Raw genomic sequence first — 14,105 nt, forward strand, 5'->3', positions numbered from 1 at the left:
CTTGCGTTTGGTATCTCTGTTGTTGTTGTTCTTCTCTACTTTGCCTTCCTGTTGATCTATGATGTTGGCCAGCCTTCTCCATGACCATACATGCATACCTAACAGAGGCATTTCTGCTCTCGCTCCCCCAGGCTGTACATGGCAGCATGAAAAGCTAAGGCAAACAGTATGGCTTGAGTGGTGGATCCTTCCCCAGCCCCCCCTCCATTATTTTAAGAAAGCAAATGTGATGAGTGGCACTGTGCAAACAAGACTTTTCCTCTTTTTTTCTCCTTCCCCACCCCCCCTCCAACCTAGCACTGAAAGCCGAAAAGAGAAGAAAGCTGACTCAGGGAAAGGTGTGGACCGCGAGACTTGTCTATGACTTGCTCTTCAGTTTATTTTTATAAACAGATGTGAGGAGTGCCACAATCATAAACCTGTACGCGATTTGATCCTTTCGTTGTACAACCTGTCTTTCATCCCAAAGTAGCACTGGTAATGTAAGTAGTGCAATATGTGCTTTGGTTCGCTGTCTGCTTTTCGCCTGGGCCCTAATCTGCGCAGAAATTAACTCTAGCCAGTGAGAGAATCCTGTACCCTCCATGCTTGTGGGGCGGGGGGAATCCAGCTGATTCAACCTATGTCATCCATTCAAGAAGTGAACAGTGTCTCCTTTCAAACTTTTCTCTCTCTCTCTATTCTGTTGGACTGCATTTTCCTTCTTTGCCCGTGCAACATATTTTCATAGCTTCTCCATCTGAGCAGACAAACAAACTTGAAAACAGCTCCCCCCCCCAGCCCCGTCCTGTTCTTTTTATAGCTTAGCTTTCAGCCAGCTATTTGAGGAGAGATAACAAAAGAAATGTTAGCTTTGAGAGTTATTTTTAAACGAGAAATGGCTCAACCCTGCAAACTCTTTAACCAGAAGAATGAAGTCCCGCCCCTACTCCGTTAAAAGTCATGGCTTGTATGTATGTATGTATGTATGTGTGCGTGGGTGTATGTGTGTGGGTGTGTATGCGTGTGTGACTTTCAGGATCGGACCCTATATTTGTGCAATTTTTCCTTGATTTAATACTGGATATTTAATATTTAAATTTATATGTAAAGATAAAGTAATATAATATATAAAGTTATATAGGCTATCGTTAACATGCTCTCATCTTGTGGGGGGGGGGACGGGAAATGCCACATCCATCGATGTGCAATATCCATACAGTATTTGTTGTGAATGCAAGCTGTTATTACAATATCTTATACTGTACTGTACTAAATGTTGCAGTGGTTAGTCCAACAGCTGCATTGTGGTGGTAAATAATCCACTTTTTTCCCCTAGCTTACTGTATTATAATTCCTTACAGAGATGGGCAGTAAGATTTCCACTCCCTCATCAAGGATGGTCTTTGGGCCATTGCTTGACACCTCTGAATACTTGCCCTTCAATTCCTATGCGATGTTAGGCACTTGTCTAGTCATAGGCAGGTATTGAGTTTATCCAGAGATAAATCCTACCTATATTTTTGCTAGGGGGTTCTTTTCATTCGGTCATCAAATGCATGCTAGTATTATTATTATTATTATTAATTTAAAAATTGCTTTTTTCTCTCCAGTAAATTCTAGACAAAAGTCTAGGCAAAGTTAAGCACTTATAAGTCATATTGATTTCAGGGGAAGAGCAAGGAGTCTATTTAACTCTTCCGTTCATATCAACTGGACTGTAATGTGCTCCAAACTTGGCTGAATTGTCTGCTGCTGTCAATTAACTTTGATATCATGATCCCATTGAAGTGACTGGGAGTTCTGACCCTAATTTCCAGAGGGCAGGGTTATTGGCATAAAGCCCGTTTTGCCAAAAGAAAAACGGAACTTGGCCTTTGTTAGTTGTTTAGCTAAATTTCTATACAAAAGGCATGCATTTCCATATGTTTGGAATGAAGACGTTTTTTAAATAAAAAAATAGACTGTGTAGATTTTATTATGGTCCTAAAATTTGTATTATTAGCCAAAAAGCAAGATCAAACCCTGGGCAGGATCCATCTCCTCTCCCACATGCAGCTTCATATGCTGGGAAAGGATACCAGTAGGACTCAGTGGAGCCTACCCTTGGCCAGTTTTAGCTATTGACACAGAGAGCCAGGGGGCAGCAAGGCACCCATCCCTTGCCTTCAATGGAGTAGTCAATCACACTTCCCCTCTGTAGATCTGGCTTGCCCCCATGACTGTGTGCACAGGTACTCCTGCTGGAGTAGAATGTGGACAGGGCAGAGCAGACTGTCTGCATCTTTATAAAACTAGGTAACTGGCCATCCCACTGTGCTTCCCTGGGAGAGAAGCGTAGAGTGGGCTGCGGGCAAGGGTGGGAGAAGGTGGAATAAAAGCGGGACAGTATTATAGATATCTTTTGATATGTCTTTAGTTTTTAACAGGCTTGTTGTTTTTGTTGGAGGGGTGCTGATTGGTTATTCCACACAAAATCAGATCTTATAAATGCACCAGTGCTTTTGAATACCAGGAACAAATTCCTTTGGGCTTTCCGTGTCGAGGGAATTGCTGCAGATCTCAGAAAGGCTGCTTTTTGTACCTTCAAAGTTGCCTAACCTAATCCTTAGCTGGGTTCTGCAGTCATGTGCATGGCTCTACACAGCTTGTAGCAGCAGAACTATAGTGGGAATTCTGTGCAAGATTAGTGGGGAGTGAAAATCCCTTGAAGACCCCATTCAGCTTGTACTGCACTCAAAGCTCTTGCACATGTGAAACCAGGCTCTTCTACGAAGTGTATTGGCAGCTCACATGGGCCAGAGCTCATTCACGTGTGCAGAAGACTGTGTCTTTCTCTCATCTGGTTGGTGAATTTCATGGCCTTGTGTGTGTGTGTGTGCATGTGCGCACAAGCAGGCAACAAATTCCCAGAGCCGAATGGAACATGGTTCCGTTTTATGAAGGCAACTTGGAAATGGCTTTAACCCTAACTTGTTGCTTACCTGGTGGTGTTAGACTTAAACTCCCATCAGCCCCAGGCAGTGTAGCCAAATGGTCTGGAATGGTGGGACTTACAGCCCACCATCTGAAGGGTTCCCATTTCTCCACATCTGATCCACGCAAGTTTGCTTACGGGATGCTTCAGCCCATGCTAGCTGCCGCTGGTTCATCAGGTGACAAAAACTGGTCCCCTGGATGGCACCTGTAGGAAGTACTAGGGAGTGCTGAAGAAAATAATCCCAGTCCTTTGGTAGAGTACACTTTTCTAATGGAGTTTTTTTACCTAGTCATCTCGGTGAGGTAGAACAGATAGCATTATTCCTGCTGTAAATGCAGAGCTCTAAAGGTTAAGGGGACATCGACAACTGCCATCCACGTGGAGGTAGCAGACAGGATTTGCATGGAACACCAGCCCTGGGGGGTTAACACAGCACAAACAACACCAGTGTTGCATCTGGAAAGAGGTCTATAGTTTGTCAGTGCACACTTGGGCAAGCAAGCACCTGCACAGGCAGCAAACCACAGCACCAGTGGAAACTGAAGAGGGTCATCTTCGGCAGGGCCGGGCCTGAGAAATGCACCCCACGCATCTGCACAAGCTGTCATTGTTCAATGACTGCAGAGTGTGAATCTGGGCTTTCCATCTCCATATGCCTTCTACTTCAAACAGTAACATTACGCCAGCTGCTCTTGTGCCAAAATTAGGCTAAATCAGATGGACATAACAGAAAGCATTGCTTCTAATGCTATTTTTGGACCGCAGCTTGTTCTCTTATCAGATTCTGCTTAGCATAATCCAATTTCATATGATGCAAATTGTGCTACTTCCCCCCCCCCCACCCCAAACAAAAGTTTAGTTTAATACAATTGTATGTGTAAATTTAGAGAAGCTACATTAAGAATAAAGTGTTTTGTTACTGTAGTTGTAGCAATCCAGTTGTGGTGAGGTGAGTCTAGCGTAGCAAGGCAACACAATTTGTTCCTGGACAGAGACTGCTGGTGTTTTTAATAAGTTGCTGATCAAAGGAAAATCAGAAATTTCATCTGAATAGTTTCCTTGATACTAATAAATCAGCGTATTTAATGGCATTCTTCATTTTTCGTTCAGCATTTTTGAGGTTGGTTTTTTTTAATTATTATTTACATATTCTGTTTTTGTGTGAATTTTGCTATTCCATTCTGAAATCACACAAAGAAGTAATAATAAAATGCAAATGGTAGTGTTCTATTTACTTTTAATTTCATATTTCCTGGTCACAACTGCTGAATTTCTTGGATGTAATTTATTACAAAAGTTTAAGTAAAGTGTATATGTGAATAGAATTACTTGTGTTTTTCACATCTTAGGAGCTGTTACATGGAAATAAAATATTTATCCTAACTATTCTCCATGCTTGTATTTATGATGCTTGCTGCTTTTTACCCACTGTGCAGGCAGAGTACAGTTATCCTGATCTAGTGAAAGCAAGCCATGAATGGAGAAAGGTATGGGTCTGCCTTGTGTTCACCACAGTTTGTTCTTTAAAATCCAGGCATCCAAATGCAAGTTTATTCTGGGAATATAGCTAGTATAGAAAATACCATATGCTACTGAGCTTCCCCCACCCTTGCCTTAATATAGACTGACAGAAAGAAAAGCTAGATGTTAAATTCATCAATGCTGGCTTTATTTAATGTTATATTATAAGGATGCATTGTCTTCTGTGCTGTGTCTCCCCAGAGCTTTGGTTTTTCTTCTCGGTGCCAGGGTTCCCTCACCTCCCATTCTTGCCTGTTTTGAATTCACACCTAATATCACTAACAGCCACACGTAGCAAGTGGAGCTGGTGCTAACATAATGCACTTGTGATACACTTTGCTAAAGTAACAAATAGGAACTGTCACAATTACAGAATGTCCTTAATATTTTACTGCATTAGCAATTTCGCAATTAGTAGAAAAGTTAAGTGATTAATTAATCTGATGGCTAACTTCCAATAAAGCACACAAGAAATAGTCCCATGTATCACAAATATGACTTTATTACATTTAAGACCTGCACACTCATGGAATTGTGTCGACAATTTACCTTGCATATAAAATGGGGGAAAACCATGGCACATTGGCTAATAGTGGTATGAAGTTTCACAAAACTCAAGCCCTGCTGTTATCAAGAAGATTGCTACCCAGAATACTGCTCTTGGTAAAATCACTTGCATAGTCGTGTTTTCAAAATCTAAGGCACATATAGGTATGATCACATTTTTGTTGCAATGAGTTGGTCCTCTGGAAAAAATGATGCTGATGGTACTTAAGAGCTCCCATCCAATTGTTTTCTTTATAAATAAGCACTTGTTCCTGATTCTCAAAAGTGTTCTGCCACTGCCAACTTGTGGGATCTGGCTTCATTCACTAGAAAAGAGGTGTAAGGAACAGGTGAGCCACTCCTGGGTCTGAATGCAGGAGGGGCAGCCTGAGCAGCTGGCAACAATTCCATTTTTAGAGGGTTGTTACCAAATGATGGCAGTTTATAAATTTATATACGACTTAGTATGGCAAGATGTCTAAGAGGTTTTTTTTTAAATAAAAAAAAGTTCTGGAAGAAGCACCATGAGGTGGTGCTGATTCTAGAATTTGCTTTAGAGCTATTCTAGATTATTTGTGTGCCTTAAAAGTTCTGAGTTTCCATCAAATATTTCAGCTTTGAAATTACTGACCCCAGTCTTGACATTAGTGAAACACACAGACAGACACCCTGTTATATTTACTTGTGGGTATATACCATATTTTTCACTCTATAGGACGCACTTTTTCCCCTCCAAAAATTAAGGGGAAATGTGTGCGCGTCCTATGGAGCAAATGCAGGCTCCTTGGCTTCAGCGATAGCAACGCGAAGCCTCCGAAGTGCAGATGGAGTGCTCCCTCCACGCTCCGCATTTCCGCTTTCGCTGAAGCCTGGAGAGCGAGAGGGGTCGGTGCGCACCAACCCCTCTCACTCTCCAGGCTTCAGGGATAGCTGCCTGAAGCCTTCGGAGCACAGCGCAAGTTTCCGCAGGCTTCGGGTTCCTTTTGCTGAAGACGTGAGAGCTGCACAGCACCCCTTCAGCCAAGCGGGAAGAGAAATGGAAGGGGCTCCTTTTCTCCTGCCGCTTCGCTGAAGGGGCGCTGAGCAAAGAGGGGGGAAATTTTTTTTCTTGTTCTCCCCCTCTAAAACAAGGTGCGTCCTATGGCCCAGTGCACGTCCTATAGAGCGAAAAATACAGTACTTCCTTGGCTTTTAAAGGCGTTAACAGAAACTTGGGGGGGGGGGGAGTACTGGGGAAACTGAGCAGTTAAAGGATTTCAAAACCCTTTCCCCAGCATCTATTATCAACTTTAAAAAAAACAGAGAGATCCTGAAAACAGATCCACATTTTATCTGCTTTCTGCCCTTCCTGACAGTTGGCTGCAAATCAACAGAATGTTTACACAAAGGTTTGCAGCTCAGGTTCAGACAAGTATTCTCACTTTCAGTGTCCTCCGTATAAAACCTAAATCCTATCTGCTGGAATGATCATTTAATGCTAAAGTTACTGTGTATGACAATCAAGCAGAAATTCAAGTATTGCCTCCCCTCCCCCTTCTCCTATTGCAATGAAATAATATGTAAATCCAATTTAATCTGATTCAAAAGAGCAACAGTCACTTAAAAAGAAACAATGAGACTACAGCACTTCCAACAGTTCTGGCACACATGCCTTGTGCCCTGAACTTTGCACAAGGGAAACCCTTGCTCCCCTCACTGACTAATTGAGACACAGAGAAGGGAGTGGGGGGAGGTCAGGTCAGCTCTTGCTTGTGTGACAAGAGACCTGCAGATCTTTTGTTCATATTCAATGGACTGTGGTAAAAAGGAATTGCAAAAATGATTATCTCATTCAAGTATCCATAGAAATCAAATTTTACTGTCTTAAGTTCAATGGAAGACAAAGAGGAAAGTGCTCTTGTTTCCCACCTACCCCAGAAATAACTTCACAAACTGGTTATCAGCGTGAGCAAAGCAAAGTGGCTTCCCAGTCTTATGACAGCGCAAAACAGTGCTTGATGAAGTGGGTCATATGGGTGTAAATATGGTTATGGGCCAATCCTCCAATGCCATGATCTTTATCTGTATACCACTGGAGAGAGAGAGAAAGATATGGTATGAAACACAATTTATGCAACGCTACAATAGGTTTCTGTTGATGCTGCTGCTCTTACTTCTATTTCCAAACCCCCACCCCCCCTCCCCGAGCCTTATGATCAGAGCAGAAAATACATTTCACAATACGGCATAAAATAGGCTACCAGTTTCAGATGGATAAACAGAGATGATGCTTATGTTGGTTCTGAAACCAAATGGCAAAATTCCTTTCAAGGTTACAGTGAAATTACTTGAAATGTTAAAGTTGGTCAAATGCCCTGTGTGTCTGGGCTAAGCGTGCTTAAATCCAGTCTGACTTAACGAAATTGTGCCCATTATTAAGGATATGGGTCACCTTGCCACTGGCTTCCGTAGGATGTGGATTACATTGTTTTCTTGCAGATCTGACTTCCCAGTTGGTTTTAACATGACTATTCTAGCATAATGTTTTGAAGAAAAGTTAGTTTAATTGGTTATGAGTGAATGGATATGCCAGTTCTCACTCTCAGGAGGCTGGAAGACTGAAAATAAAGTAGCGGGTTCCCTCCTCAAAGAAAGAAAGAAAGAAAGAAAGAAAAAGAAAGAAAGAGGATAAAAGTCCCCATAAGTCAAATTGGGTTTTCTTCCTGCTACCTGGAAATAGTAACTGCTGGCTAGGAACACTCAGTAATGGAGGAAGGGAATTCAAACGAAAATTTCCCCTTTTAACAACAAAAAGCTTGCCTCCTCGTTTTGTGAGAACAATGCTCAGGGGAGGCCTATCAATGAGACAAAGCAAAGCCATTTGCTTCAGACAGCAGATCCGTTGCCTCCCCACCTCCACTGCTGCCAGGGCCCACCTTGCCACTGCGTCCTCACCACTGCATTATGGCAGCAGCATAGGCAAAGCTGCAGGTGATGCTACAGTTACAGTGGCGGGGCCAGCGGCAGCATGGGTACAACAGTGGGGGCAGGAGACCTGGATCTGTGGGGGGGGGGCAGGGCTGGCATTGGAGCATTTTGCCTACAGCGGCAAAATATCTCAGGCGAGCCCTAATAATGCTACATCAAGGTGCATTGTTGTTTCTTGGAAATTCCATTGTGGGGAAGAATATGGGTGCCCCCATGTATTCCAATTTAGTTCAGGGTGAGTAGTTCAATACACGCTTTGTAAACACAAGTTGCCTTTTCTCTTGGCTACCCCATACAGTGGTACCTCGGGTTACAAACACTTTGGGTTACAGACTCCGCTAACCCGGAAGTAGTACCTCGGGTTAAGAACTTTACCTCAGGATGACAACAGAGCTAAAGTGGTACCTCAGGTTAAGAACGGTTTCAGGTTAAGAACGGCCCTCTGGAACGAATTCGTTCATAACCAGAGGTACCACTGTAGTTTAGAATGCAAACAGTATGCCTAGCAAGCATCTTAGGAATGCTTAACACGTACCATTGCTTGGAAATCCACCTGTGCATCAACCAGCGCTTTTGAAATCTGGGCTGATTGTTGAAAGTGAACATTATCTGGGAATGACAGAGAAAATACCACAGATAAAATTCAAAATATCATCTGCTAAGCCATAGAGCAGGGAACCCAATGGCCAGAGCTGGACCACAGCTCTCCAGCCCCACTAATAAACATGCACAAACAGAACTGTCCTTAAGGTTGTATTATTATGCTGCCCCATTGTGCTTCTGATTTGTCAGGAGCAGAACTACAAATGTATGATATATAATGAATTGAATTAAGAGCAGCTCACCATCTGCTGTTCCGTGGATCAGGAGGTACTCAACTTTTCGGAACTCTTCAGCTCTTGCCATAACTGTGGAATTCTAAAACAAACAACCAGAATTTTCAGTTGTAGTCTGCTTTTGAGTGTTTCTCAGGGCAAGATGGCACCCTCTCATTCCATGGATAGAATCCAACAGGACTAGTAGCAGAGTCTTAACAATGGTACCGAGACAGTATCTTCCACAGGATCTTCACCTGGGGACAGCAGGCTAGCTTACAGTTCCTAGGGGGAAAACGGGGGGCTGATGTCCGGCCCTCCACATCTGCCACCTGAGGCAGCTGTCTCACTTTGCCTAACGGTAGGGTGGCCCTGATGCAGACCTGCATACAGTGGTACCTCCGCTTATGTATTCCTCTGGTTATGTAAACTTTGGGATACGTAAGCGGCAAACCCGGAAGTATATTTGCACATACGCAGAAGCACTCTACCGCTATGCGTGTGTGCGCAGAAGTGGTCTCTCTGGTTGCGAAAACCTTGGGATCCGGCCGGACCTCCAGAACAGATCCTGTCCGCAACCAGAGATACCACTGTGCAAGAAATGGTACATGGCATGAGAAACAAAAATCAGATATCACATCCTCCAGCAGATTCTCTCCACACCTGCTGTTAGCATTAAAATGGGCCACCAAGTGCCTGAATTCACTTGTCACAGCCTATTCTAGGATCTACTGTTGGGCTAGAAATCATACACCTGAATCTTCAGTGATCCACCTGCTGAGCTTGATGGCACCAATCCCCTTGTCAAAGGGGAAAGAGGAAATAGGGAATCTATTCCCAAAGCTAAAAGCCAGTGATGTCAAAGCAGTGTATGCTGACCATCTCTTCAGTGTGGCATGTGCCCTCTTTCCAGAAATGGGAAATGCAGGCTGCAGCCATAAGCACATCATTCATTCTCTCATGTTGCACTGAGCATCTCTGCAAAAAAAAGAGGTATTACGCAGGTGCTTTTGCACTGCCTTCCCATATGGTTCTCTGATGGTCCCTTGTGTGGACTTAGAGAAGCTGTGCATCATTGCTTTGGATGGGAAATGATGCAGTAATCTAGAGCATCTAAGCCAAAATAACAATAATAAAATAATAAAAACACATGCAAACAACTATTCAGTCTCTGACCTCGTTTTTTCTCACTTCTTGGCAGTCAGCAAACTCTTGTATAGATAGCTCCCAAAAATCAAGTAACACAAAAATTCAGTCACCATTCCCAGGTATTAGTCATTAAGCAGAACCTGAGGAGTTTAACACAGTGTTTGTTTATGGAATAAACTACACCATAGCTACAAGAAGGGAACTTGCTTGCTCTTGCTCCCAACCAAGAGTTACAAGGGATACAAGTGAAATAGAATCTTTTGTAGGGAAAAATCTTGTTGCATGGTTATATAGTTTGCATGAACCCAAGTGCAGAAATTCTCTGCTGCCCTTTGCTACACTTTAGTTGTAAGGCCACTGCAAGGGGAACTGGCTTTGTGAAAAGATCACACAGCAGTCAACATTTTATCAGCACTCAACAAACAAGTTAACATTTGGCTGGAATCTGAAGGTCTCTCTCCCTTCGGCATATTTCTTGGATAATAGAACAAATGTCATATCAGTACAAGATGGCATATTTACAAAATTGTACCCTGTTTTGCATAACCTAATGATGCAGCAGTTCTTGAGGACTGAACATTTCAAATCTGCTAGCAGAAGATTGCCAAATCTATGACTGCTTCAAATACTTGCCAACAGCATTTCAAATTCAGAGAGAGCTGCAAAACAACCTCTTTCACAAGTTTAACAGTCCCCCCTGGTGCACGCTCTCCTGGTAGCCTATGACATCACCATCTCCTCCCCTCCCCAAATCATCAGCTTTGTCTCCCCCTCCCCTCCGGCTCTTAACATGTCAGTCCAGTTTCCTTTAGGCATTCTCTTGTTTCTGGGGTGGTGCACACAGTTTTTACTGTTTTTGGTGTCCTTCCTTGCTTTTTTTGCACAACACCGCAACTGACCTTTCTCATCACCTTCCTCTCCTTTACAAAGCTGTTGAATGTGGACAGGGCTGCAATTTAGGATTAACCTCCTTAGGCACATGCAAGCCTCTGGATACATACAAAATATCAGGCCTTATTACTGCTGGTGTTTCAGCACAAGTGCGGTTTTTTGTGCGTTAAGGAGGGTAAGCATCCTGTTAAGATTAACAGCAAGCCTGCTCTTCTAGGGCTGGTTCACACATGTTTTGTCATCTGATAACTGCCATATCAAGCTATGACTTGCACATGCAAAAAGGCCATCTCAGATAATCACACCACAGACAGAATTGTCACAACACCCTACATCTTCTCAAAACAATGGCTTCCAATGGAAGTTCACACACTCAGTGGCCAGGCATCAAGTGCATGTTAATCAAGTAATGCACATGCATGTGTGAACCAGGTCCCAGATCAGGCTTCTAGGCTATATTCTACCTCCATCTCTCAATAACAGTTGCTGACTATCACAGGTAGGGAGGATGCTGTTATACTCGGGTTCTGGTCTCTGGCTTCCCATGGGCAGCTGGTTGGCTACTTTGGGAACAGTGTTGGAGTAGACAGACATTTGGCCTGATTCAGCAGGGGGCTCTTGTTACGTTCCTTCCCAACCTGGTGCCCTCCAGGTGTTTTAGACAACTCCCATCAGCTGCAGCCAACCTGACCACTGGACAGGGATGATGGTAGTTGTAGTAGTTCCAACATCTGGAGGAAACCAGGTTAGGGAAGATTGCCTGAAGATGCCCTCGCGTATTCATCTAAGCAGAGAACCCATTTAACAGCAACACAGAGGTGGTTTACTGCTGGTTGCTGAGAGGGAAAGTGACACCTTCACAGAAATCAATTCTGCCTCTAACTATTAGATTACAAGAACCATACCATTATAACACTGTCTATAATAGACAACTTAAAACTGTACTCGTTTAGTTCAGCCCAATGTGTATTTACTCTCAAAACTGTCTTAATGGAGGGGGGAACTCCAGGTGAGGGCACATACAGTCAAAACTGACTAAGCTTCTTCTGGCACTGATACTGCCTCACCAGCACCAGCTTCAAGTTACTACTTGTTTGGTTTAGTTTGATAACTGAAGAGAAGGTTGGGCTGGGGCTAGGAGTAGCAGTGGGAAGAATAAAAGACAATCTTATCACTTGGATCCATTTTCTTTTCTGAATTCAAGAATGACTGTATACAAAACTGAAATTTGGCATGCCTTGGTTTTTGTTCTTTTGTTCCTCTTCTGAACACTTATACAGGTCTTACATTTTATGCTGTGGCTTGATTTAAAAAAAGAATACATGAAAATAAATGTGACTAGACCAGGCATCCCCAACCTGTGGCTCTCCAGATGTTTTGGCCTACAACTTCCATGATCCCTAGCTAACAGGACCAGTGGTGAGGGATGATGGGAATTGTAGTCCAAAACATCTGGAGGGCCAAAGGTTGGGGGTGCCTGGACTAGACTGTCACCCTACAGCACACTTCCTCAGTTAATTTAGGTTCCAAGAGAACTGGTATGCCATTGTCACAGGGTTTTATTTTTTTAATTTTTATTTTTAAAAAGGTCAAACTTTTGCCTTGCTGATGTTTCTTGCTCTGGCATCCAGTCCAGCCCCATTCCCTGGCAGTTTACAACTTGGGATTAAGAGCCCTGACTCTTTAGTCCATCTATGCAAGGACTAGATCCTATTTCCACTCCCAGTACCTTGCCATTGCTGAACTGCTACTTCCCCACACCACACCCTTCTTCACTGAATCCTATCGATCTTGTGGAAAGCCAAGAGCAAATGAGATGGTCAGGTAAATTAATCCCAGGTGCCTCTTTTTTGCCTCTCTAGTATGGTTAGCTGCAGCAACTAAAGTTTAACTGTGCTACAATTAATCCATCTGACTGGACTCTTCCTTGATCGCTTTTAGAAGGAACTGCCACCTAAAAAACCGTGTTTGACAGATTCACCCATCCCTAGTCAATCTTGTTTTCACTTCTCATTTTTCTGTTCTTAAATTTGATGCTCTGCATTGGTCTGCCATATATATAGAGGGGGGGTGGAGAGAGTGAGTCCTCGTGAAAATTTATCAGTACTTTTGTGTTCTCCTCATACACACATTTTGCCCAATGCACACATTATTCCCCCAAAGCAGTTTCCCCTTAATATAATGTATTTTTGTTTGCCATTTTCACAAATAAATGCATTTTCATGCCTAGTATATGCATTTTACCCTAGTATATGCATTTTTGGAACTCATTACTTCTCTGGAGAACCACATTGCAAAATTTAAGGAAGGGCAAATTTCAAAAGGTAGCTATGTTTTGGGTTGCTTGTCACAAATTGGATAGACTAGCTGTGAAATGTGAACTGAATCAAATTTACCCCCATGTTTAATTCTTGAATAGAGGAGGGATATAATCCTAAACATGGTGACCTGCTTAGTTGGAGAGGGAGGCGGAAACATGGTTATCGTAGAACAAAGATATTGGGGGTCATGGAGGAGAAGAGAAAAATCCACCCTAGTTAACTTCTTATGCCAAGAAGAATCCTTCCCCCTCCCACTTGACTCTTGTAACATGAGTTGAACAAAGTGCACTGAAACAGTCAAATCAGTGTATGTACCCCTCCCTCCTCCTAGTTTGCAGCCTCTCCAATTTAATCCTCTGAGTAACACATTGGAAACCTTTAGCTCTTTGGTACTGGCAGTTTCAACGTGGACACTGCCAGCAATAGATGCCACGCCAAGAAAACTCGACTCCTGGCAGAAAAGGATGATACAGTCCTCTGGTGCCATCTGTGCCGTGAAGTTGCAGAGTGACATTGTGCACCCAGAGCACTAACATTTCAATCTGTAGCAAGTTAAGAGACTTTTCATTTGCAAAATTGCCGTGCGGATCTGCTACCCCTCAGGCTGCCTGAACAGAACCCCAAGATGTTCAGCAAACAGGAAGTCAAAATAGAAAAGTAATAAGGACTGGGGTTGGGAGCAGGGAGGAAGGTGGTGATACGTCAAAACTATTTGGATGAGGAAGTTTACACAGAGTCCATAAATCACGGAGATAGCTGACAGAAGGGGAGGCAGCAAAAAGGTCCAAAACTCATTTTACTGTATCAAGGATTCCCCACCATTTTTGTTATTTTATTTCCTAAAAAGGACAAAAGGGGGGGGGGAAGGCCCCTATGACTATCAGACTTGAGATCTCAAGTACATACATTTAGGTGGATATATCCAGATTTGTGCAC

General features: G+C 43.1%; 2 protein-coding genes across 9 annotated transcripts in view; one reads left to right on the forward strand and one right to left on the reverse strand.

Moving 5' to 3' along the window:
• The window catches only part of SLC4A10 (solute carrier family 4 member 10), a 165,934-nt gene extending 161,587 nt beyond the window's left edge, over positions 1 to 4,347 (forward strand). For all 8 annotated transcript variants that reach the window (XM_081005915.1, XM_081005919.1, XM_081005916.1 and 5 more), the window contains one exon: positions 298 to 4,347. The gene's annotated coding sequence lies outside the window, so the exon portion shown is untranslated. The remainder of the gene's footprint in view (positions 1 to 297) is intronic.
• A 617-nt stretch (positions 4,348 to 4,964) lies between these two features.
• The window catches only part of DPP4 (dipeptidyl peptidase 4), a 52,675-nt gene continuing 43,534 nt past the window's right edge, over positions 4,965 to 14,105 (reverse strand). The window contains exons 24-26 of the mRNA XM_081006806.1: positions 8,839 to 8,911; positions 8,529 to 8,602; positions 4,965 to 7,097 (exon numbers count right to left, since the gene is read on the reverse strand). Of these exons, the coding sequence (XP_080862932.1) occupies positions 6,999 to 7,097; positions 8,529 to 8,602; positions 8,839 to 8,911 (246 nt within the window). The 3' untranslated portion in view covers positions 4,965 to 6,998. The remainder of the gene's footprint in view (positions 7,098 to 8,528; positions 8,603 to 8,838; positions 8,912 to 14,105) is intronic.

This window comes from Podarcis pityusensis (assembly GCF_964106645.2).
Source record: "Podarcis pityusensis genome assembly, chromosome: 1".
Classification (NCBI taxonomy): Eukaryota; Metazoa; Chordata; class Lepidosauria; order Squamata; family Lacertidae; genus Podarcis; species Podarcis pityusensis.